The sequence below is a fragment of the Penicillium psychrofluorescens genome, assembly GCF_964197705.1.
Source record: "Penicillium psychrofluorescens genome assembly, chromosome: 5".
Taxonomy (NCBI): domain Eukaryota; kingdom Fungi; phylum Ascomycota; class Eurotiomycetes; order Eurotiales; family Aspergillaceae; genus Penicillium; species Penicillium psychrofluorescens.
This window is the reverse complement of record NC_133443.1, coordinates 2550041-2572960: the sequence shown is the minus strand read 5'-3', so window position 1 is coordinate 2572960 and position 22920 is coordinate 2550041. Positions and strand designations below refer to the sequence as shown.

Genomic DNA, 22920 nt, shown 5'->3' with positions numbered 1-22920 from the left:
CTTTATGTGAGTTTTAAACGCATAATTCGGATCCGGCAGTAGCTGATTATTGACTAGATCTATTGTGCACTGGTGTGTTAGCCTGCAAAAGAGCATTTGAGGTTCTAGCGGTCTCGGAAGGAAAGGGCTTTCGGAGTATACCTCACTCAGGCAAAAATATTCGATCAAAGAGCGAGTAACATGGCTACAAAAAGAATGTGATAATAGTTAGAGAGTCGGATAGCAAAGACAGATAAATATTGTCTTATCATGCAGTAGGACGGTCGCTGAAGTACAAGCTTGGAGAGGAAGGGCGAGCAAAATGTTTTTTGCATCTTATCAAGCATGTTCAGTAGTAGTATGTAAAGCAAAAGTCATGTGCAGATATCGAATCAGGGATATATCACTCTTCTAAGCTGTCATCTCCAAACTTCCTGCTATGTTCTTGGTATAAGGTTGCACTGGGGGGAGCGTTCGATCCCCATAGTCATACGTAGCTGCCTTCCCTTCTTTGAGAGTAGCATCGTTTGTCGATCCCTGACGTTGATTCTGGGCCCCGAAATCACCATGCGACACTTGTGACCACTGATTTTTATACATAGCAGTGGCCGAAATTTCTCCATTTGATGGGTCCCATTTAACTAGGCCGGAATTGTAAGCTTGAAGTTAAAGTTACCAAGAGACGTCATAAATACCTGGATCTGAAGCGTTACAAACAAGCACCATTGGCTGGCCCTGCTGATCGCCTTCAGGTTTTTGCTCGGCTTTCATCCGCATGTCCCATCGTCTTTTTGATCGCGGTGGAATTGAATCCTTTACCGGTTTCTCGGCGCCAGAGAATCGGCCTCGCGACGCAACGCCTGTTCCCCACCGTAGGCGAATCTCATACCCTTCGCACGTAATTCCACGAGAGGTGCATCTCTGACAGGCTGGGCGAATCTCATCGCACTGAACTCGCTTTCTCTTGCATGTCCAACAGCCCTTGTGGGATCGATGATGGGTACTGATTTGCTTGGTGCGAGGGCCATTCATTGCGAATGGTTATTTAAAGGGGGAAGAAAATACTGGTGAACATTATTTTAGTTTGAAATCATTGCAATGGCAGGGCAATTCATTCTGGTCCTATATATGCTTGAGCTAAAGCTGAGCGATTTTCTCATTGGGCGAGCAAAGACCTCAAATGTTGGTGGTCTTGGTGTGATCCTCTAGCCCCAATAGGGAGTGGCTGCCGGGAATACCGACTGTCTTATATGCTGGGCAAATTCCCTCGCGCTGAAGTTGCGACCGGGACGTGAGGCAGCTCGTTGTTCTTCTAAATGTCCCCAGGTCGGTCGGCAGCACCCCATGTGGAGCCTTTTTGCCGGTTATGGAAGGTACAGCCAAGTGTCACAGTGCGGCTCCACAGATTTTGTCATCAGTATGTGTAACCCGGACAGGAACCGATAATGGCCGGGGCAAGCGCCTCTTCACTCGTAGCAGAATTATTGTGAGCTAGATAGATAACCTAGAATCACTGTTTAGGGTTGGAAGCAAGGTTTACCACTGAGATACCAAGAATTCTAACGGCGGATTGGCCCGACGGTACATATCTCGCTCGGTCTTGCCACAGTGCAAACCGGACCTAGAAACCAATGTATAATACCGAAAAAAGCCGTGTGTCAGGAAATCGGCAGTTGAAGCCAATCTCTTTCGTTGCAGGAACTACTCTAGCGCCGAGGATCCATATCGCATCTGATCTTCGTCACCATCTGATATCATCTCGAAAATTACCCGTTTCGCCACCGCCTCAACTTTCCACACGAGGACTACTTTCTCTTCAGAGTTCAACGTGGAGAGCAAGGATTAGGCATTAGTAAGAGATGAGAGCTTTTGTTTCGCGCAAGTTCTTCAATTTGACCCAAGTCGTGGATACGTAAAGTGGGCCAGAGCCGGTGAACCTGGGAAGGAATCTGCTCCATACGGAGCTCCCACACAACTCGGTGAGACCCGTGGGGTCCCCACGAAAAGAATCAAAAAAGAACCCCAGGCCGCAAAAGTCTCCAGAAGCACATACTCAGTTGCGAATGGAAATATTCTTGGCTTCGGGTTATTACGGTCTCATCACACACGGCCAGACGCTACAGATCTGGGACCAAAGCTGGCGGAGATCCCCTTGCTAGCATTGGAAGAAAATTTCTGAAATACTGTTCCCGTGCTCTGCTTTGCTCTCATCATCTTCACGACAAAATGGAGTCCGAACTTGAAACAAGCAAACCAGTCGACCAAAACATCGATGATGCATACGACCTCGCCGCCATGGGCCATGACCAGAGTCTCACCCGCAAGTTCAATATCTGGAGCATGCTGGCACTTGCATTCTGCGTCTTAGGAACATGGTCCACCTTCGCCCAAGATTTGTCCGATGGCCTGGTCAACGGCGGGCCAGTTTCGATTCTTTGGGGACTGGCACTCGTCACATTTTGCAACACCTGCGTGGCTTTTTCCCTGGGAGAAATCTGCAGTAGCATGCCCACTGCGTTGGGTCAAGCATATTGGATCTATCGACTGTGGAGTTCGCCATTGGGCCGCTTCGCCTCTTACATGTGCGCATGGATCAATGTATTTGGTTGGTGGACTCTTGCCGCATCACAGGTGGCGTTCATGGCCCAATTTATCTTGGGAATGAAGGTCATGTTCGATGAAAATTGGCAAGGCGCTTCGCAGGGCTGGCTGGAGTTTGTCGTCTATATCGGCGCGGTTTTTGGCCTCACCTTGATCAACGTGGTTGGGTGTCGACGGGAGAAATTCCTGCCTTGGCTGAACAACTTCGTTGGAGTTTGGTTCTTCGGCCTTTTCTTCGTCTTCTCGCTGGCCCTGCTTATCTCTGTCGGAACCAAATCCGATCTCACTTTCCAGCAGGGTTCCTTCGTGTTCGGGAAGTGGATTAATAACACGGGTTGGCCTGATGGCGTGGTGTGGTTCATGGGCTTGGTGCAAGCGGCATACGGTCTGACTGCATTTGATGCTGTTATCCACCTCGTGGAAGAGATTCCTGCTCCTCGGAAGAATGCTCCAAAGGTCATCTACATGGCTGTGCTCTCGGGAGCCGTGAGTGGCTTCATTCTCATGATTGTATGTCTGTTCTGCATTCAGAAAGTGAAGCAAGTCATCAACTCCCCTAGCGGCCTGCCGTTTATGGATCTTGTCCAGGATACTGTTGGCCGGAATGGAGGCGCAGTTCTTATTGCATTATTCATTCTCAATGGGCTAGGCCAAGCAGTGAGTATTGTGACCACTGCCTCTCGCCTCACCTGGGGCTTTGCTCGCGATGGCGGGCTACCATTCAGTGGATATCTGTCTCACGTCAGCCCGTACTGGAAAGCTCCTGTGCGAGCCCTCTGGTTCCAGGGAGCCCTAATTGCTCTAGTCGGAGTCCTATTCCTCTTCGCTCAGACAGTGTTGAATGCCATCCTCAGCGTCAGCACTATCGCCCTAACAATCTCCTACGGGCTCCCGATCTTAACATTGTTGACGGTTGGACGAAACAAACTCCCTCCAGGCGGACAGTTCCGCCTTGGACGATGGGGTGCACCGATAAACTGGATCAGTCTTATTTACTGCTGCATCACCACGGTTTTCTTCTTTTTCCCGAGCTCGCCCAAGCCCACCGGGGCTGGGATGAATTACGCCATTGCAGTTTTCGGAGTGATGCTTTTGATTGCGGTTTCTTTCTGGTTTATCCAAGGAAGTCGCACCTATCTCAACACAGAAGAGTCAATGGCTCCCGTGCTTCAGGCGCAGGAAGGGGCATTCAATGAGCCGCCGGTTCCGGACCCCACGAAGGAGGACAAATAATACCACAGGTGATGGTGCCTGCTTTTTGTCAATATTGAGGTTGCGGACTTTGCTGGTCGGAGATTCGCTGTTATTGTTATGTATATGAAGTGTTGTTCCAGTACATAGAGCATACAGACGGTTTGGGGTACATAGAATAGATCGGAAAATAGACCTACTTATCACCATGCTCCGCCTTTGACATTGGAATATAAGCAAGGAGCAGGCGATGCCGGCCTCGTCCAACCACCAATCATTCGAGCTAACAGAAGCAGGTTATAAATTTCTCAATCGATGAGTTTTGGAGGCGGATGGCTTGCGCCTAAGAAGACTGGATGATTAGCATCTGTATATGTATCTATGCGCTATTTGTTTGCTCGTCGAGAAAAAGCCTCAGCATTTTAGCCTCTGTTCCTTTAGCTCTCCTTCAGTTTTTCTCCCATTTAATTTCTGCCTTTTGACTCTTCCCAAGATTGTTGAATCACTAGTTGCATTCTTCAACGAGCTTTTGGCATTCTGGTTCTAATAACAACCTAAATGATAAATATACAGATCCAAACTCACAGCTTGGATTTCATGTTCACATGCACGGCCTTAACATTTGAATACGCAGCCAGACCAGCCTCGCCTAGTTCCCGACCAATACCACTCTGCTTGACACCACCGAAGGGGATACGCCAGTCACTGTCGTTGCTCGAGTTAACCCAGACCATACCAGCCTCTATCCTCTTCGCGACGCGATGCGCGCGAGTCAGGTTCGTGGTGAACAGAGCACTTCCCAGGCCATATGTGGAATCGTTAGCCATGGTAATGGCGTCTTCCTCGTTCTTGAATCGGGCGATCACCACGAAAGGACCGAAGACCTCTTCCTGGTAGATGCGCATCTTGGACGTCACATCGGTGAACACGGTCGGCTCGACGAAAAAGCCCTTGCCGTCAGCAACCTTGAATGGCTTGCCGCCGTACGCGAGGGTTGCCTTTTCGGACTGCCCAACGTTGACATACGACATGATGCGGTCGTACTGGGCCTGCGTCACTTGCGGGCCCTGGAAAGTGCTCTCCTCGAACGGATCGCCGACCTTGGAGACATTCTTGACTTGCGCCTTGAATGCAGCAATAAACTTGTCGTAGATCTCGTCCTGGACTAGAATCCGCGACGTCGCGGTACAGATCTGGCCCTGGTTGTACATGATGCCAATGTGTGCCCATTCCACTGCTTGCTCGAGGTCCGCGTCGTTGAAAACAATCAGTGGGCTCTTACCGCCAGTCTCCAGAGTGATATTTTTCAGGTTTGAGCTGGCCATCTTCATGATGTGCTTGGCCGTCGCGGTGCTTCCTGTGAACGCGATCTTGTCCACGTCCATGTGCGACGCGAGCGCAGCACCGGCGATGCTGCCATGGCCGTTGACGATATTCACCACACCGGGCGGGAAGCCAGCTTCCACAATCAGATTGGCCAGGAAGAGAATTGACAGCGGTGTCTGCTCGGCGGGCTTGAGCACAACAGTGTTACCGCATGCCAGCGCGGGGCCGAGCTTCCAGGCTGCCATGGCGAGAGGGAAGTTCCATCTAATCGGTGCGTTAGGCCTATATTTCAGATCACAGGGTATCCTCTCACTTACGGGATGATTTGCCCGCAAACTCCAACTGGTTCCCTCAGAGTGTACCCGAACTTGTCCGGGGTGGTCTCGATCACCTGGCCAAAAACCTTGTCCGCAAAGCCAGCATAGTACCGGATGGTCTCAGAGGCCTCAGTAAGATCATCATTCAGCGAAACCAAGTACGGCTTGCCATTGTCGATTGTCTCGATGGTCGCTAGAGTCTTCTTGTTCTCGTCGATCAACTGGCTCAGTCGGGTCATCAAGCGGCCGCGCTCGGAGGCCGGGAGTTCTCTCCAGTCTGGGTTGTTGAGAGCTGCGCGCGCAGCCTTGACGGCGGTGTCGACATCCTGCTCTGAAGCCGCATAGACCGAGGTGATCTCCTTGGCGGTTCTGCGATTTGGATTGTCAGTTTTGGAGATCGCTTATATATACGCAGACCGTACATACGAAGGGTTGATACTAGCGATTTTCTCGCCATTCGACGACTTCACCCATTGGTTGTTGATGAACAGACCCGTTGGCTGCGACCAGGTGTGGCCATTGGGCGCCGTGAGCTGAACTGTCAATCCGGACATAATGTGAAATTCGCTAAAGCAGAGGGTCTTTGCCACGAAGGATGAGATGGTAAAAGCAAACGCTGCAAGACCGCAAGTTATTAAAGTCGACCGCTGGAATTGTTGAAGCTACATCATTGCGATCGAAATTATGCACCCGGCATTCGGCTGGACATGCTGTTTTAGGGCAACCAGATCAGAGATCCATCTGCAGCAGATTTAGGCTGGAAAGAAAGCTCCACACCGAGTCCACGTTGGCATGGAGTTCTCCAGATTGCGGGTGGGACTCAGACATGATGGTTTTCGGGGAAGGAGAGCAAATCACGGTGATTCAAAAAGAGCCCTTAGTGGCCAACCCCAAAGAGGCAAGTCCAGCCCCGTCCGTGCTCGCTAGGTCTTCTCAGACTGTACACTGACGGCTGAGATGCCGACAGACATAGGAGATGAAAATGCCAGATTCAAGATAGCCCATGCCTCCAACTGTCACACAGGTTCGCAAACGCTTTTCCTGACACGGCGAACACAAAATCCGTGACACCCAAAAGTGCACCGGGGCAAAGGGAGACCGCATTCCCCACCCGTCACGTGCCACCCCACGCGAAATAAGCTTGAATTGCATTTACATAGTCAGTGCTACATATAGCAGAATGTCAGTTATTGCCGGAGTCGGGCAGGTCCTTGCTGGTCATCGCGGGGCACGGGACAGCCCTGAACTGCCCGCGATGGTCCGTGACCATCCCGTGGCCTGGGGAATCGGAAAAGGATTGTTCTGTGATTGGTGCGCATAGCGACTGCCGGGGAAAGCCCTGCAGAAGAAACGCATTGGTGGAATCGAAAGGGGTATTTTGACACGCCCCGGAAAAAACGTGTACGTAACGGGTCCATCCGTGTTTTGCGCAGCATCCCGAACCGAGAAGGCTCAATCCCGAGTCTGGCGAGGCCGTAGGTTCCAAGATCCCGATTGCCCAATGCGGCAGGTATATGCGAGTCGCCAAAAAAGATTAGATCCGTCGTCCACGGGGTATATAAGGCTTTGCTCGGACGATGAGACAACGCCACAGTCTCTCAAACCTCTTCACGGGTTACCTCTCTGTCGCCTTTTTTGATCACTCTCTCACTTGGCAATCAGATCGTCATGGCTCCCGACACCACATCCATCCCCGGCTACACCATCTTCCGGGAAGGGGACTATGACAGCGTCGCAGCCACCGCGATGCTGCCGCAGGGCACCCCGCACCCTCTCGGTAAGAGATACAGTCCCCCGGTGTAACCAGAGTGCAGTAACCAGAGTGCAATATGCTGATTCTATGACATAGATCAATTATCCATCAAGGAAATCCCCGAGGTCGCCAAGATAATCCGCGAGTACGCCAGTCCTAAAACCCTCAAATTCAACTGCATCACTCTGCGCGAGCCCCGTAAGCATGAATATGTTGCTTTCCGCTCGGGCACTGCTCCGATTCCGGACCGCCGGGGTTTTGCGATCGTCATCGTGCGCGAGACGCAACAGGTGGCCGAGGTGCTGGTCAACCTCAAGACTGGCAAGGTCGAAAGCTGGAAAGACGTCCACGAGGTGATGCCCACCCTGACCCTTGAGGACCTGGATGTTATGGAGCGCATTTCGCGCGCGGATTCCCGTGTTATCCGCGCTTGCAACGAGCTCGGCATCACCGATATGTCCAAGGTGTTCATCGATGCCTGGGCCATCGGTATCGACGAGCGCTGGGGCCTCGATCGCCGTCTGCAGCAGGGTATCGTCTACTACCGTAACTCCGAGTTCGACAACCAGTACGCCCACCCGTTGGACTTTAGTGTTGTCGCCGACACCGAGCGCGAGGAGGTGCTCAGCGTTGACGTGCGCACGGTCAACGGCGAGCGCACTGCCGTCCCGCTCAAGGAGCACAACTATCTCCCTGAATTCATTGGTGATGCCTATAAGCACGATCGGCTCAAGCCCATCGACATCACCCAGCCGCAGGGTGTCTCTTTCAAGCTGCGCGGCAACGAAATCTCTTGGGCCGGCTTCAAGATGCACATCGGCTTCAACTACCGCGAGGGTATCGTCATTTCCGACGTCCGGACCCACGACATGTACGAGGACCGCGAACGCACACTTTTCAACCGCATCAGTGTCGTCGAGATGGTCGTGCCATACGGTTGCCCCGAGAAGCCCCACCACAAGAAGCACGCTTTCGACGTCGGCGAGTACGGTACTGGTCTGATGACCAACTCGCTGAAGCTCGGTTGTGATTGCAAGGGCGCCATTCACTACATGGACGGTGTCATGTCGAATGGCAACGGTGAAGCTGCCGTGATCAAGAATGCCATCTGCATCCACGAGGAGGACAACGGTCTGCTCTACAAGCATACTGACTACCGTGACGGCACCGTTGTGTCTGCCCGTGACCGCAAGCTTATCATCTCGCAAATCATCACCGCCGCCAACTACGAGTACGGCTTCTACCACACCTTCACCCTCGACGGCACCTACAAGCTCGAGATGAAGCTGACTGGCATGCTCAACACCTACTGCATGCATCCCACCGAGACCGCTGCCCCATACGGCACGGAAGTTGCGCCTCAAATCAACGCCCACAACCACCAGCACCTGTTCTCCCTGCGTATCGACCCTGAAATCGACGGGCCCAACAACTCCGTCGTGCAAAGCGATGCCGTCTCCTCCGACTACGCCGTCGGGTCCCCTGAAAACCCGTACGGCAACGCCTTCTACAGCAAGAAGACCCCTCTCCGCACCTCGCTCGAGGGCGCCGCCGACTACTGCTACGAGACCAACCGGACATGGGACATCATCAACCCCAACCGGTTGAATGCAATCGCCAAGAAGCCCATTGGCTACAAGATCCTGAACAACAACTGCCCGCCCATGCTGGCGAAGCCAGGCAGCACCGTGTGGAAGCGCGCCGGCTTCGCGCGCAAGCCTCTGTGGGTCCTTCCCTACAAGGACGACGAGCTCTTCCCTGCAGGCGACTACGTGTGCCAGTCAACCGGCGAGGAGAACCACCCGCACAACCCGACCATCATCGACTGGGCCAACCGTAACGAGAACATCGACAACACCGATATTGTCTGCTACCTCCAGTTCGGTCTCACGCACTTCCCCCGCACAGAGGACTTCCCAGTCATGCCCGCCGAGCCCGTTAGCATCATGCTCCGCGCGTCGAATTTCTTCGAGAAGAACCCCGGTCTCTGGGTGCCGCCGTCTGCTGTCTGTGTTGATACCCAGTCGCGGAATGCGTTCTCAAGTTCTTGCTGCGCGGCTAATGCGCCGGCTAGCAACTCGAGACTGTAAAAAGAAAGAAAGGATATGAATGACTGAAAGCTGAACGAACCGGGCCTGCCTTGGCCCGTGTGCATGCGCGAGTGATCATGTGTATATAGCCATCTTAGTTCTTATTGTTGAAAATAGATCACGAGTTTTGCATGTCACTGGCTCCGATGTAGAGTTACCTCGGTCACATTCGTCGCTGTCTCCATAACGGAGGCGGGGTACTGAACCTCAAGTTCCACATTGTCCGCAACGGAACTGCCCAGTTCCACAGCATGTTATTTCTCAGGATCATATAAGAAAGGAGCCTCTCGACTGATTTTCTTCAGGGGATCCGCCTTATCTTCAACTTCCATTACGTATACGAGAAACAACAAACTTCTCCACAATTCCCAATATGACCATATTGTCTTCTGCAGCAGTCGATGCGCTGAAAACCCAGCTCGACTCCGCCTGCAGTGACCCCGAAAAGGGCCTACCGGGAGCTTCAGTCGCGGTTATTGGAAAAGATGGCCGGCAATTGTTTTCTCATGCCGCGGGACAGCGGGGTTTGCGAGCCTCCGAGACCATGGATCAAGACACCGTATTTTGGATCGCCTCATGCACCAAACTCATTACCGCCATTGCATGCATGCAACTTGTTGAGCAGGGCCGGCTTTCACTAGATGATCCCGATTCTATCGAGCGTCTCTGTCCTGAATTGAAAGATGTTCAGGTCTTAAGGGATGATGGCACCTTGGAGGAGAAGGAGGATCGCATCACGCTGAGGATGTTATTGAGTCATACAGGTTCGGATCAAACTAGCCTCTCAACCCTGGACAGGAAAGAGTGACTGACATCATCTCAGCGGGCTTTGGCTATACGTTCCTTCAAGAAAAGCTGATCAAGTATGGTCGCCCGATTGGGTTTGACGAGTTCTCGGGAAACATTGCGGATTTCAAGCAGCCGCTAGTCCACCAGCCAGGAAAAGCGTGGGAGTATGGGGTAAGCAAGCTCTCGTTGGTACCTAACAAATGGCGAGAAGTGTAACTGACATGCAGGTGTGTAGGTCAATATCGACTGGGTGGGCAAAATCATCGAGCGCACGACGAATCAATCCCTAAACGACTATTTTCATCAACACATCTTCGAGCCCTTGGACCTCAGCCACATCTCGATGATTCCGACGGCAGAAATGAAAAATAAGCTTGCTTATATGCACCGGCGAGACAAGACCGGTCACCTCTCTGTCTGCGATCACCCGCTCCACCGACCTCTCGTATTCGAAGAGACCGACGCCAAATCATTCTGCCACTCCGGCGGCGCGGGATGTTTCTCAACGCCTACAGACTACTGCCGTAAGAGGCTATCCCAAAATTCCCCCCTTACAACCATTTTTTCTCTTACTTACAATATAACCCTAGAAATCCTCGCCGTTCTCCTCAATGACGGCACTTCCCCAACTACGGGGAAACAACTCCTCCAGAAGAGCACAGTGGACGAGATGTTCCGCAACCAAATCGAGCATCTCCCCTCACTCACCGAGAAACGCTTTCCTGATGCTAAACCCGAATTAACTAATCCCAGCATCGGCACTTATCCCACCGTGGAAGGGGATCGCCAAGGATGGGGTCTCTCGTTTTTGATCAGTGGCGGGAAGACGGGCCGTTCGCTGAGCACTGCGCACTGGACTGGATTGCCCAACTTATTCTGGTGGTGTGATCGCGAGCAGGGTGTTGCAGGAATCGTTTGTACACAAATCTTGCCGTTTGGTGACCGTCACTCTTTTAAACTGTGGACGGACGTGGAAACGGGTGTTTATAAGGGCATTGGGAGAGGTAAATTGTGAGATATAGGCCCATAAATGCAGTGATAAGTGTTAATACTACATCTATAACTACTGGTAGAGCAGGTGGAAGATGTAAACATGTACATAGACCGTAGTTGCGCTGGTTGACTATCTAGGAAGGCGAAAATGAGGTATTCATGTTAGCCACAGGCGAAGACCTCCATTTCCCCTTTTTGAATAGTTAAACAATACAAATGCAAGCGCGGTCTTAGTATATAAGGCCTATTACTGTCACGGTGGACGGGACCGCCTCGAGGATAGAGGGTAGTGAGATATTATCTGGAGCTAGATGAACAATGGTCTTCATTCCCGTTATTGATATGTACATTTATTTTGCAAAGTAGCTATATATAAAGCCTTGCATCTATTCAAATACTCATAGCCTGTGGAAGCTGGTAGGTTTTCCATGTCACAGCAGAACCTCGGTTCCTCGCATATTCCTCTTCAGGACAGGCAGGATTGGTCTCTGTGCTCCACAGTTCCCATCTTCCCACAGCCTCGATGCTATGGTGGTGTGACATGCACTTACATGGCGTCCATACTCTGTCTCATCACTTATCGCGACAGCTTCATGTGGCGGTTCACGTCCTTATAGAGCAGGTAGCGGAACTTGCCAGGACCACCCGCGTAACAGGCCTGCGGGCAGAAGGCGCGCAACCACATGAAGTCGCCCGCTTCCACCTCCACCCAGTCCTGGTTGAGCCGGTACACGGCTTTCCCTTCCAGCACATAAAGACCGTGCTCCATAACATGGGTTTCCGCAAAGGGGATGACACCGCCCGGCTCGAAGGTCACGATGGTGACATGCATATCGTGACGGAGATCGGTCGGATCCACAAAGCGTGTGGTTGCCCACGCACCGTTAGTGTCCGGCATCACGGTGGGTGCGATCTCCTTCTCGTTGAGGAACAGCGGATCGGGCATATCGAGGCCGTCCACAGATTCATAAGTCTTGCGCACCCAATGGAACCGAGCGGTCGCCGCGCCCGCGTTGCGCAGGGTCCAGCCGCTCTTCGGCGGCAGATAGGCATAGCCGCCCTCGGCGAGCGTGTGTGTTGCGCCTGCGAGGGTAACGGTCACTTCGCCTTGGACGACGAACAGCACACCCTGCGCGCCGTCATCGAGTTCGGCGCGGTCACTCCCACCTCCCGGCTGCACTTCCATGATATATTGCGAAAAGGTCTCGGCAAAGCCTGACAGCGGACGCGCAATCACCCACAGCCGGGTTTTATCCCAAAAGGGCAGGAAGCTCGTCACGATGTCGCTGAATGTGCCCTTCGGGATGACTGCGTAGGCTTCGGTGAACATGGCGCGGTCGGTGAGAATCTGTGTCTGGGGTGGCAAGCCGCCCGTCGGCGCATAGTAAGCACCGATTTTCTTGTCGTTGACCATGGCGGGGGATCCTTCGATGGGAATGTGCAGGTATCAAGGTAGGTAGGTAGTCCCTCCCAATATCGGCGGGACGATGCTTGAATAGAGGATAAGACGATTGCCGGAGAGCCGAGCGGTGGTTAGAAGTCGGATTGAATGTGCGTTGATATCGAGAAGGGATCAGACGCCTTGTCGCACATTAAATGCAAAGTGGTCCTGATTGTCCGGTCCACAGGGAAATTCCGGCGTTGGCCGATTGCCCGGGTTAGGCCGACGGCCCCAGCCGTGGCGGTGTTCAGTGGAGGCCTTGGTGCCTGATTCCCGGCTGGTGGGGTATGTAGAGCGGAGAGACGCCGCGCCGACAGAGAGGATGGTCACTAGCTATTAAAGTGGCGCTAGATCTCTGGCATATTACAATATTGTCCATTATTCACTGAATCTAGCGGTCGAACCCGCTGGATCTGGTGGTTACATTGTCTAAAAAGAAGTACAATATCCTATCGGACTCTATACTAACTACTAAGCTTCTAATCTACTAATTCAACAACAAATTGCGCCTATTTGGAAACGATGTGTTTATCAAACAAACCGAATATGATTTGACTACAAATACCGAGGGTATCAATTAAGTAAATACCGACATTATGTATTCAAGACTTCAATCTCGGCCTCGGCCCCACAAACAGAACGCGGACAACAATGCAGCAGCCACTCTATACCAGTAACGGCAATGGAACAGTTCTCGCCGAGGCAAACTAATTCCGCCGCTACTGAATACTTCCGAAACGTCACCCCGCTTCCTTTATTAGTATATCTTGATCATTTCTTTCTTCTTGAGATACGGTACAGACCTAAGCTAATAGACCTAAGCTAATAAACATGGTGCTACAACTAAGCGGCTCAGCATTCATCACCGGCGCTGGATCTGGTAAAATCCTCCACCAGACGCCATACACAAAAAGAAATATAAGAATAAGTTAACTAATATGATGGAATGCAGGAATCGGAAAAAGCGTCGCCCTCGCCTTCGCGCGCTACGGGGTCAGCAAACTAGCCCTCGTAGACATGAATCGCGGCCACCTAGAGGATACGGACAAGCTGCTGAAATCGCAGTATCCCGGCATCAAAACGGCGCTTATACCGGGCGACGTGACAGATGAGCCATTCGTTCAAAATGCGATCGAGCATGTCGCTAAAGAATTCAAAAGAGTCGACTATGGCGTCAACTGTGCTGGGATCGGCGGGCATCATGCCCCGACGCATGAGATGCCCTTGAAGGAGTGGCAGCGCGTTATTGACGTTAACCAGACGGGTGTGTGGCTTTGTCAGAAGTATCTTGTTTTGCAGATGATGCAGCAGGAGTATGTGCTCTCTCCCTCTTTTACTTTCCTCTGTGCCTATTTCATTTTCTCTCTCTGGGAGATGTTTGTTTCCTGCTAATTTTGGGTAAATAGGTCCCGTGGTGTTCGTGAAGGTCGTGGTGTGATTGTCAATGTATCCTCCATGTATGGACGGGTTGCTTCCCCAGCTACTAGCGGCATTACACCGTATACGGCATCGAAGCACGGTGAGTTTTTCATTTTAAGTTCAAAGCAAATCAAGCATGACTGACGAGTGTTAATAAAGCCGTAATGGGATTAACCAAGACGGTACGCGCAGATTGTGTCTCGTTCATGCTAAGGGCAATAGCTGATGGATTTTATAGGACGCGAGGCTATATGCGCCTATGGGCATCAGAATCAATGCAATTTGTCCAGGGTATAGTGCATTTTCTTTTGATTCCCAACCTTGGCGGTAACTAACAGTATTCATAACAGTTACGTCGACACCCCTCTCATTCAATCACGCATACAATCCGGTGTCATGGACAAAGAATTTGAAAAAACTCCAGTCGGAAGACCTGCTATGCGCGAAGAGATATCAGATGCGATTGTGTTCCTCGCGTCGCCGATGGCAAGTTTTATGTATGGGGCTGGATTGCCTGTAGATGGGGGTTATGCACTTTAGATAGTCAAGTCGTGTGTAACATTCAATTAACTATATGCAACAAGTTATTTAACCGCTGGGAAGAAATGATGCAAATCGTATGTATAAGTGTCCCAGTCAGATCCTGCATTCTCCAGGATCGCGCAGTCCTATGTTGCACCACCCACTTTGTCTTCTCCAGGTGGAAGCTCTCCTTCCCTATCTACGGCCCCGGTACCAGTTAGGAAGAAATCCAACTCGCTGGGCCCGCCTTGTGAGTGTTCGTTTTCTGCTAGCTGTTCTAGCAAGCTCAGGAATGGGTCTTTCTCAAGCGAGCCGGTTTCACTGCCCCCGGTATGGGATCCACTGGTTTGTGATTGGCCTCCTGGTGTTGCAACCGTAGTTCCTCCAGCGACATTTTGTGCACCGCCCATATGGGCTTGCGCTGTGTCGAATGGGAATATGGCATATTGTGGATTTGAGGGTGGCGTGGGTGCGATATTTAGTGACGTGTCTGAGAGGAACGCCGGGGGCGAGAGACCGAATGCAGAGGGCGAAAACCCGTTGGGGAGGGAGAGATGAGTGTTATCTGCTGAGCCGCTTGGATTACCGGATCCTGGTGATAAATCTGTTCCGGACATTGGGAAGATAGAGGGAAGGGTCGGAGATGCTTGATGTGGATTGTTGTTGGATGGTGGCTGGAAGTGGAATGTTGGGGAGAGAGCTGTCGTGCGGGAAGATTTGTTGGTCAGGGAACGAGAGTGTGAATTGCGACGATCAGAGTCTAGATTCTGTGTAGATGGCAATTGTGGTGTATGGCCTGACCGCATAGTTGAATAGAAGCTCGATGGGCTTTGATGCGAAGGTGCATTCATCTGTCGTTGGTAGTAGTGGTCTTGTCGGTCCACAAGGCTCATAGCACTGTCATCGAGGTTAGTTACTGCGCAAAATGAAATAGGTAGAAAAAGATACCTTGTTGCAGATTCATCTCCCATGTCAACTAGCCGGACATGTGCCCCGTCCACATCTAATCCCGGGTATCGATCGAGGAAGTCTTCCAGATGGAAAACTGGAGAAAACCGCATGGGGCTACTGGCAAGCGTACGCACTAGCTCAGCATGACAGGTGTAAATGGTTTGAAGCAGCTCCCGCTGATGCTGCACACCGGCCCACGAATTGCGTAGCCAAGTGAGCTGGTGCATCTCACGCGTCAGGAATTCGCCGCTTGACGAAAACACTTCTCCTTCGCGACCCTTGTAGTGCACGCCGTGGACATGGACAGTGCCCGCAGTGCATACACAGTACCCAACAAAGGAGGGCCACTCGACAAGCGAGGAATTGCGACCGAGCTCCACCAGTTCCGCGATGGCATTGGAATGGGAGAAGCAGAGGTTGGTGGCTTCAATCTGCCATGACTGGTGCTGCCCGGTGCCACGCAGTTCAACTAGATCAATAGGAAGGAATGGCCGATAAATCAGACAATGCACCAGGTGGTAGATCAGCTTGCTTAGCAGGAGCGTAGTACTCTCCGGGTGACCAAACAGAACGTCGATAGATGCAAAAACATCCTGTGTGCCGGCTGCCCAGATATCTAGCTCCTGCCGAATCTTGGACAAGTTCGACAGTGCGTGCCAAGGAAAATGCGAGTCGCCTTTGACGCCACCGGCGGCCAGATATCGATTGGTGACTCCAATGATGCGAGTGATATCAATCAGCAAGGATGCTGCACTTGGTGATTTGCGGCGCGAATCCGCCGAGTACTGTATGTTTGGTCCTACATGGAATAGCTCGCCTTCCACGTTCAGACCGGTCGCATGAGGGGACCAAGAAGGGAGACGCAACACGATCGAATGGTCTGAGATGAGACTAGGGCGTCGGGATCCGCAAGTAAAGAAGCGGTCCATCAGGTATACCGCCCAAAAGAGTCTGCGGCGCGTTTCACGCTCGGCGGGTGAAAGATTGGTCTTGGTTGGCGCTTCCCGAAATAGGTCCAGGGCAACCACCATGGCCACACAATTTGCTAGGTATTGTTAGAATTAACAATGAGAATGTCAAGAGATAAGCGTACAGAATGTCATGTAGGCCTTCTTTCCCAGGCTATGCGCAAAGAAGGTTTGGGACAAGAGAAGAAGGGTTTGCAAGCCGTCGAGTGTGGGGTTGTCAACATCCACTGCACGTCGCGCCTGCAGCGCCGCATCGAGACCCGCGCGAAGTGACTGCTCCGGCTGACCAGCGGAGCTGGTATACCTGCTAGTTATCAGTAACTAAATAATCGGACGGTCATGACCAGATCAATTTACCTCAGCGTCATGGCAGCAATCGCCGTAGACAAGTGCGGAGGCAATTGGCCTAATTGATAGCGCTGCCGTATTGTCGACTCATCTAGGATATAATATGGTTTTCCATGGAGTCGGGCAAAATAAGTATCCAAGATCACGTCCGACAGGATCCCAGACTGGGCAGAGTGTTGTTGGTGGAAGCTGGAAGATCGACGGGCTGATGGGCGAGCAAATTGATCTGGGTGGTGAGTGAGAGGAGTAGACAAAGTCGGTCGTGAGTCCCCATGCGGGTGAAAGTGAGCAGTGTCGATGGAGTGGCCGGGACCGGAGGCGTGGGGTGGCAGCTCATCCTTCGCATCTGGGGAGGTGGGAGATATCGGATTTTTCTCGTCTTGCAGTCGCTTTTCTAACCCGTCGACTCGCTTGAGAAGGGCTTCTAGCACGTCCGTCTTGGGACCGCGCTTTTTGGGGACCGCATCTGGCGCCGACGGGATCAGCCTCGGGGGAATTCCGCGGAACAGCGCAAAACGGCCGAACTCACCGTAGACACACGAGCACTGGAAGACCTTGCAAGCCTCACAGCTTGGTCGCAAGCGATTACATTTGATCTGGGAGAAGGGATCAGCTGGGGTTCACGATGGGACATATGCGACCGACCTTTCTCTTGCGACAGGATTTGCAGTTCATAGCCTCGCGCGGCTCGACGGTCACCCGGCGGGGCGTGAGGCGGTCGATGCTGACCTGTGGACGAGACATGGTGAAGCGGACGACATCGACAGAAGAGAGAGAAGAGAGAAAGGGAGGATGGAAAGAGAGCAGAGGAACCAGGCCTGAGGAGCTGTGGCGTCTTTTCCCTGCGGTCTGGAGTTGTGGAGCCGGGAGAAAAGTGGGAATGCGGAGAAGCCTCATGTCTGTTTTTCTCTGCTTTCGTTTGCTCGCTACTAGGGAACCGCTACTAGGGAACTAACTATGAATTTGGCTATTCATAATTACGAGACAAGACTGCTTCTCGCAGTAAGAGACTCGATTACCTGATGGTTTTTCTTCCTCCTCCAAGACCTTGAATATCCCTCATTCTACCCGGGAGTTTTCCTGTTCGGTCTTAGGGTTTCGCACCCATGCTCCGAGGCATGACTGGCTCAAACACTCGGTCGCTTTCCCCTGTTCATCACGGCCCAACCGCCCGCAGACAATGCTGAAGCTCTTATGTAACTAATCGGCCCCGCATTTTGGTTGCATCTCCATGAGTAATTCGGATTCAGGGCTCGACAGAGAGAAGCAGGAAGAGAATTTAAGCACCGCCTTCGATCGACGATCCTTCTATTTTCGAGACGGAGATATTCTGGAATACGAGTTTAAGGAGGAGAACGGTGGCTGAACCACAGGGCTTAAACAAGCATGCGGGTAGATTCTTCTGCAACTCCGAAGTTTCTCCAGCCGAGGCAGGGCTAACAACCGGATTTTGAACGTGTACGTATCTACTATCATGCAAGACATACATAGACCAGTCCAAAGTTAGCTTATTTCTGGGGAGATATAACTTCTCCCTTCTTCACAAACCCAGCCATCTCCCGGGCCCGTTCGCTGTCTATCGCCTCTAGACCCTCGACGACCCCGGCGCGGTCCTGAACAGGGCGTTCCTGGCTGACTTTAAACCGGCCCTCGATGCGAGTAATCTCAACGTGCATGCCAACAATATTCTTCTTCAGCAAGGCAATATACTTTTCCGGCGCATCGGCGAGTTTCCATGGCTGTGGCGTCGTCTGCGTGTCCTTCTGGTACCCCATGACACCTTCCTCGCCTAACCGCGCTAGATCCGACAGCTGCTGGTGCAGAAAGGCGCCTGTCGCCTCATCCTTTGAGTCGTGGTAGATCGTGGCGCGGCCATAGACCTGCACCGTGGCATAATTCCATGTCGGAGCCACTTTGCCTGTCGCGGGTTTCGATTCCGTGTAGAAATGTGGCGATATGTAGTGGTCCACGGGACTGGTAAAGATGATTAACATCTCGCCGGGGAGTGTATGTTTCGTTGATGACTCTGACGCTGCTTCTACTATCGCCTTGCTCTGTGGGTTCTGTCGCGCGATGTGGCCGCGGAGTGCGCCGAGAAATGGTTTGTCGCTAGAATTGGGTGTAGCTGTTGCTTCTGTGGTATTTTCCGAGTCAAATATCCATGGGATATGACTGCACTGGAGCGTTGGATAATTTTCCGAGGGAAGCGAGGTGGTCAGAACGCCCAGAGGGTGGGCACGAATGAACGCGTGCAGAGTTGGGAGGTCCCGCACGGTGTGGTCTGGCCGGAGATGCATTTTCGTGTCAATTGCTTTCGGTTTAGGAACCCTCTGCTCTCTTACAGGGTAGATGTAAGAAGTTTTGGAAAAGTGAGAGCAGAGTAAGGGGTGACCACAGATTTGCTGCTCAGGCTTGTCTATATTTAGTCACCCTCGGCAGGTGCTGACTGCCCTACCGCAATTGATCGTGAAAACCTTGACAACTTCAATTACAGCAAGCAAGCATCTTTATTGAATACAGCAATTTAAAGAAGCAATACCAAATTCGTCTGTCCGACTCAATATCCTTCTTCCTCAGTAAAATCACCATCTGAATCCACGTGTTCCCGGTCGCACCAGAGATCACGTCGTTCCGCCTCGCTCTTTGCGAAAGTCCAAGTTTCACAAGAGTTCTCCGTATTATCACTTCTTCAATGTCCCTGTTAGCTATGTATTGCAAGAGACTGTTATCCGTCAAAACAACAAAGAAATCAAAAGACCCAAACAAAACATGCTCTAGACGCAGCACGTCTTCGAAAACCGAGGGAGATAATCTAGCCCTTGGATCCATCGTCGCCTTAGGAACGTAAGACTTAGGTGTATTCAGGGAACAATTTAACTTGTGCGCAACCCATTGGGTATGTTCCGTTGTAGTAGTTGACAACATAAAACAGTTGAAGCATATTGTTATGGTACCAGTCGCATACTGTGATTGTTACTCATATGAAGACACACATTGATTTGTACCAAGGGCAAGCGAAGATAGTGCCAGCATAAACTTACCCAACCAGTGGCCCCAGTTCTCCTCTGAAGGGTTCACCAGGCCGTCTTCGTTAAAAGCAAAGGAGTTGGTTCGATAGTTCAGATTGATTTGAACAGACTGCCAGTCTAAAAGCAATCGGAGATTAAGCTCAATTCATAGCAGCGGGGAATATGTTCATTGCGTATTTTAGCAGCTTACCAGCGTAGACACTAGAGGCCGGGGTCAAAAAGAGCTTATAAGGATGACCCGTAGGGTTCCATTGCACCGAGGTGTCGTTCAAGTAAAGCTGAATTGCCGGATAATCTCCCCCCTTTTTCTGGGTAGTGAGAACTACGTCGCCAGTTCCCGCACCTGTATGAAGCGAAGTAATGTAAAGGTTGTTGTAGGTATCAATTTTCGAGTCGGCTGTCTTGAGCAAGAACTTCTGTCCAGCATGTGGCTTGACTGCGTTTGCAACGGCAAGTGAAGAAAGAACCACTGCAGCAGCATATTTTGCGAACATCATTATGAATCAAGTAAAGACTTGTCAGCGATCAGAAAGAGATTTATCGATGCTCACCATTCACCAGCGAAAAGATTCGAATGGAGAATTTCACAGGTGTGGGAGCCCAGTATTTATATCGTTGCGTATTGTCTTAGCAATGCTAGCTTACCAACGAAACGAAGCATAATACAGAGGATACAGAGGACCGAGACACAAGATGAAAACCGAGTTAGATATCTAAAAACAAAAAAGGACTGCTCTCGCCCCTTTTTTGAGACATTTCCGGTGCATTCGGGCTTTCCGTCTTGTCTAATTCGGCTCGTTAGAAATATGCCGCGTTATTTTGAGCGAACTTGCTAGTTTTGCGAGACGGATCCGGCTGTAGCTCTAGGAATTGCAAAAGCGACTTGGTACTTCATAAGGAAATTGATCTTCATGGCTGGATTTCATTCGCAAAATGATCTGCAATGGGTTAGGGCCCTTTACCTCTCTTCGTACAAACGCGGGGTAACCGCGTCTGGTGGAATATATCATCGTGAAACACCTACAAGAACGCAGAAGCATATTTCGAGATGGAAAATGATTGTATAGACTTAGAACTGCGCACATGGTGCATTTTTGGTCTAGCGGTTTTTTTGCCCCTATTCTGAGCGACAGCATATCATGATATCCTACCACGATATCTGCAGCTATAGCTGAGCAGGTACTTCGTAATGAAAAACTAGGCTAGGCGGTTGCCAAAGACACAAGAGGAGGTTTCAGTTACTATACAGCATTAAACTTCGGTCTCCCTCACCGATTACGGGCTCGAAATTGTTGGCAATAGACTAAAAAGCTACTATGCTGCTAGTATCGAGCAGAAAATGGTTTAAGAAGTCCCTGAGCACGAATTTCAGCAACCATTTTTCACCTAGATATGGAAAAGTAGGTATCATCTCCACACCGCGTAATCAACTTCTTTGGTGATTTTTCCTTCCATGTTCCACCATATCAGACTTGCGCAGTGTAGAACCGCTTTTTCGCCGTTCTTGACTGGGGTCCCTGGTATGTCCATCTTGGCCGTGAAAACGGTCTCGGATTCCCAAACACAGAAGTCGTGTGCTCCTTTGACCATTATAGTCTTGACTTTGAAGTCATCACAAGCTTGTTGGAGTTCGCCAAAGAATTCTCGAAGAGAAGACTTGTCCATGTGGTACCGCATTACGCCTGCGTTAGCTGTTAGATGTATTCGAGAATCAGAGCACTGTTTTGCCCAAGGGGGCAAGGCCAAGAAGTTGGGTGGATATAAGCTCACCGTGATCTGTATAGTCCAATCCATCTTCCACAAAGTTACTCATGACAAATTCTATGTCTCCTCTGTTCCATGCATCAATGTAGCGATCGATCCGATTTGTCATATGCTCGCGGGCCGATTCGAGCTTGGCCAGGAACTCGACATCGTGAGATCCAGAGCACATATTTGATAGAAGAGAACAGATATATAGAGGACGTGGCTTATGTTTGAAAAGGGTACCAGAAGAGTCAGAATATTGTTTCTTGTGTTTTTCCGTCCGTCTCTTGTACGGAGATAGCTAGTGCCTTTAAATGCATTATCGTCCGCTCTAATAATTAGGAGACACTATCATTTTTGCCCCGCGCCTTTGAAGCCCCTCAATAATTGCTGTTCGTTAGTTGTTCGGAAGAAATTCTGCGATTTGCCGCGTAACTATAGGCTCAGCCAGCTTCAGCCGCAGCGCCGGCTTCAGAGAAGTGGAGATAATACCGGTGATCTCTTCAAAAGGACTTGTTGATTGAACAAAGGGATCTACAATATGAAGCACTTTTCCTGGTTGAAATATTTTTCAGGAGCGCATCAGCTGCTCGCTCGCAATAAGACATGCTTTGGGTTTAGCTCCACATCCTAAACGTGAGACACCCATAGGTCCCATGAAGCATATGCCCGTGTCGTTCGGGCTATGCAATTCCAGGTCTAGAGAATTAAGAGAATTGAATTGTCACATACTATACTGTAATTTCAACCGCCAAGGGCTGAACACTATGCTCTGACAAGGTTCCAGTACCCTCTCTGTTTTGCTCCCTTCACCCTTCAGCGTCATTGATACTTCAAACGTAGACAGCCCTCTGGGCACTAAATTGTACCTAAATGTCGGACGACCAGACATTGGGAGAAGGGTTGGTCTACGGTTGTGCGCGCAACATACAATTAATTCAGATTTCCGTCAATCTCTCCAAATGTCATTATATACTGTTCACCTGTGTAAATGCTCTTGAGTATGCAATCTACTGTCAGATGCATACTACTATGGAAGAATCGACTATTGAATTTTTGATCAAACTGCGAAGGGTATCATGTTGAAGTCCCCTTGACGTCAATTATATATTGGGCTACTAGCATCTATCCAATCTCCCAGCCAATGTCAAATCATAGCTGTTCATGATGAGCACTGGCAGTTCATTCGCAAATGCTATACATGAGCACTCTGTTCAAATGTTCATAAAGTAAGCATGAACTAAACATTATGAATATCCCATCACCTCTTCCTCTTACTTTCGCGCAAAAGCGTCATCGACGTCCCACATCACCTACCACGCCCACTAAACGCAGGTCAGATTTTAGTCAACTTTAAGCTTCCCCACCGCAGGGATGCCGTCTTGAGTTCTATCTATACATGTGACTGTGAGAGTATCACGCACCTAGGCAGGGAGGAATACATATTGTACGATTCT

At 50.8% G+C, this 22920-nt stretch overlaps 8 protein-coding genes across 8 annotated transcripts; 3 read left to right on the top strand and 5 right to left on the bottom strand.

The window, feature by feature from the left end:
- Window positions 1-2205: 2205 nt before the first annotated feature.
- Window positions 2206-3813, top strand: PFLUO_LOCUS8246 (uncharacterized protein; the record flags this gene model as incomplete). The annotated part of the gene is made up of 1 exon (XM_073785962.1): window positions 2206-3813. One exon carries the CDS (start codon window positions 2206-2208, stop codon window positions 3811-3813), a length of 1608 nt encoding a protein of 535 aa, XP_073642265.1.
- A 539-nt stretch (window positions 3814-4352) lies between these two features.
- PFLUO_LOCUS8245 (mitochondrial aldehyde dehydrogenase) lies at window positions 4353-5968 on the bottom strand (the record flags this gene model as incomplete). The annotated part of the gene is made up of 3 exons (XM_073785961.1): window positions 4353-5361; window positions 5415-5783; window positions 5841-5968. The coding sequence occupies 3 exons, from the start codon at window positions 5966-5968 to the stop codon at window positions 4353-4355; spliced, it is 1506 nt and encodes a 501-aa protein (XP_073642264.1).
- Window positions 5969-7082: 1114 nt separating this feature from the next.
- PFLUO_LOCUS8244 (uncharacterized protein) lies at window positions 7083-9257 on the top strand (the record flags this gene model as incomplete). Its single annotated transcript, XM_073785960.1, has 2 exons — window positions 7083-7191; window positions 7264-9257. 2 exons carry the CDS (start codon window positions 7083-7085, stop codon window positions 9255-9257), a joined length of 2103 nt encoding a protein of 700 aa, XP_073642263.1.
- A 373-nt stretch (window positions 9258-9630) lies between these two features.
- Window positions 9631-11061, top strand: PFLUO_LOCUS8243 (uncharacterized protein; the record flags this gene model as incomplete). The annotated part of the gene is made up of 4 exons (XM_073785959.1): window positions 9631-10021; window positions 10081-10217; window positions 10282-10570; window positions 10637-11061. The coding sequence occupies 4 exons, from the start codon at window positions 9631-9633 to the stop codon at window positions 11059-11061; spliced, it is 1242 nt and encodes a 413-aa protein (XP_073642262.1).
- Window positions 11062-11616: 555 nt separating this feature from the next.
- Window positions 11617-12453, bottom strand: PFLUO_LOCUS8242 (uncharacterized protein; the record flags this gene model as incomplete). Its single annotated transcript, XM_073785958.1, has 1 exon — window positions 11617-12453. The coding sequence occupies one exon, from the start codon at window positions 12451-12453 to the stop codon at window positions 11617-11619; it is 837 nt and encodes a 278-aa protein (XP_073642261.1).
- Window positions 12454-15003: 2550 nt separating this feature from the next.
- PFLUO_LOCUS8241 (uncharacterized protein) lies at window positions 15004-17432 on the bottom strand (the record flags this gene model as incomplete). The annotated part of the gene is made up of 5 exons (XM_073785957.1): window positions 15004-15013; window positions 15370-16417; window positions 16466-16644; window positions 16698-17284; window positions 17334-17432. The coding sequence occupies 5 exons, from the start codon at window positions 17430-17432 to the stop codon at window positions 15004-15006; spliced, it is 1923 nt and encodes a 640-aa protein (XP_073642260.1).
- Window positions 17433-18196: 764 nt separating this feature from the next.
- Window positions 18197-20214, bottom strand: PFLUO_LOCUS8240 (uncharacterized protein; the record flags this gene model as incomplete). The annotated part of the gene is made up of 3 exons (XM_073785956.1): window positions 18197-19023; window positions 19730-19834; window positions 19908-20214. The coding sequence occupies 3 exons, from the start codon at window positions 20212-20214 to the stop codon at window positions 18197-18199; spliced, it is 1239 nt and encodes a 412-aa protein (XP_073642259.1).
- Window positions 20215-21124: 910 nt separating this feature from the next.
- Window positions 21125-21650, bottom strand: PFLUO_LOCUS8239 (uncharacterized protein; the record flags this gene model as incomplete). The annotated part of the gene is made up of 2 exons (XM_073785954.1): window positions 21125-21399; window positions 21488-21650. The coding sequence occupies 2 exons, from the start codon at window positions 21648-21650 to the stop codon at window positions 21125-21127; spliced, it is 438 nt and encodes a 145-aa protein (XP_073642258.1).
- Between the last annotated feature and the right edge of the window lie 1270 nt (window positions 21651-22920).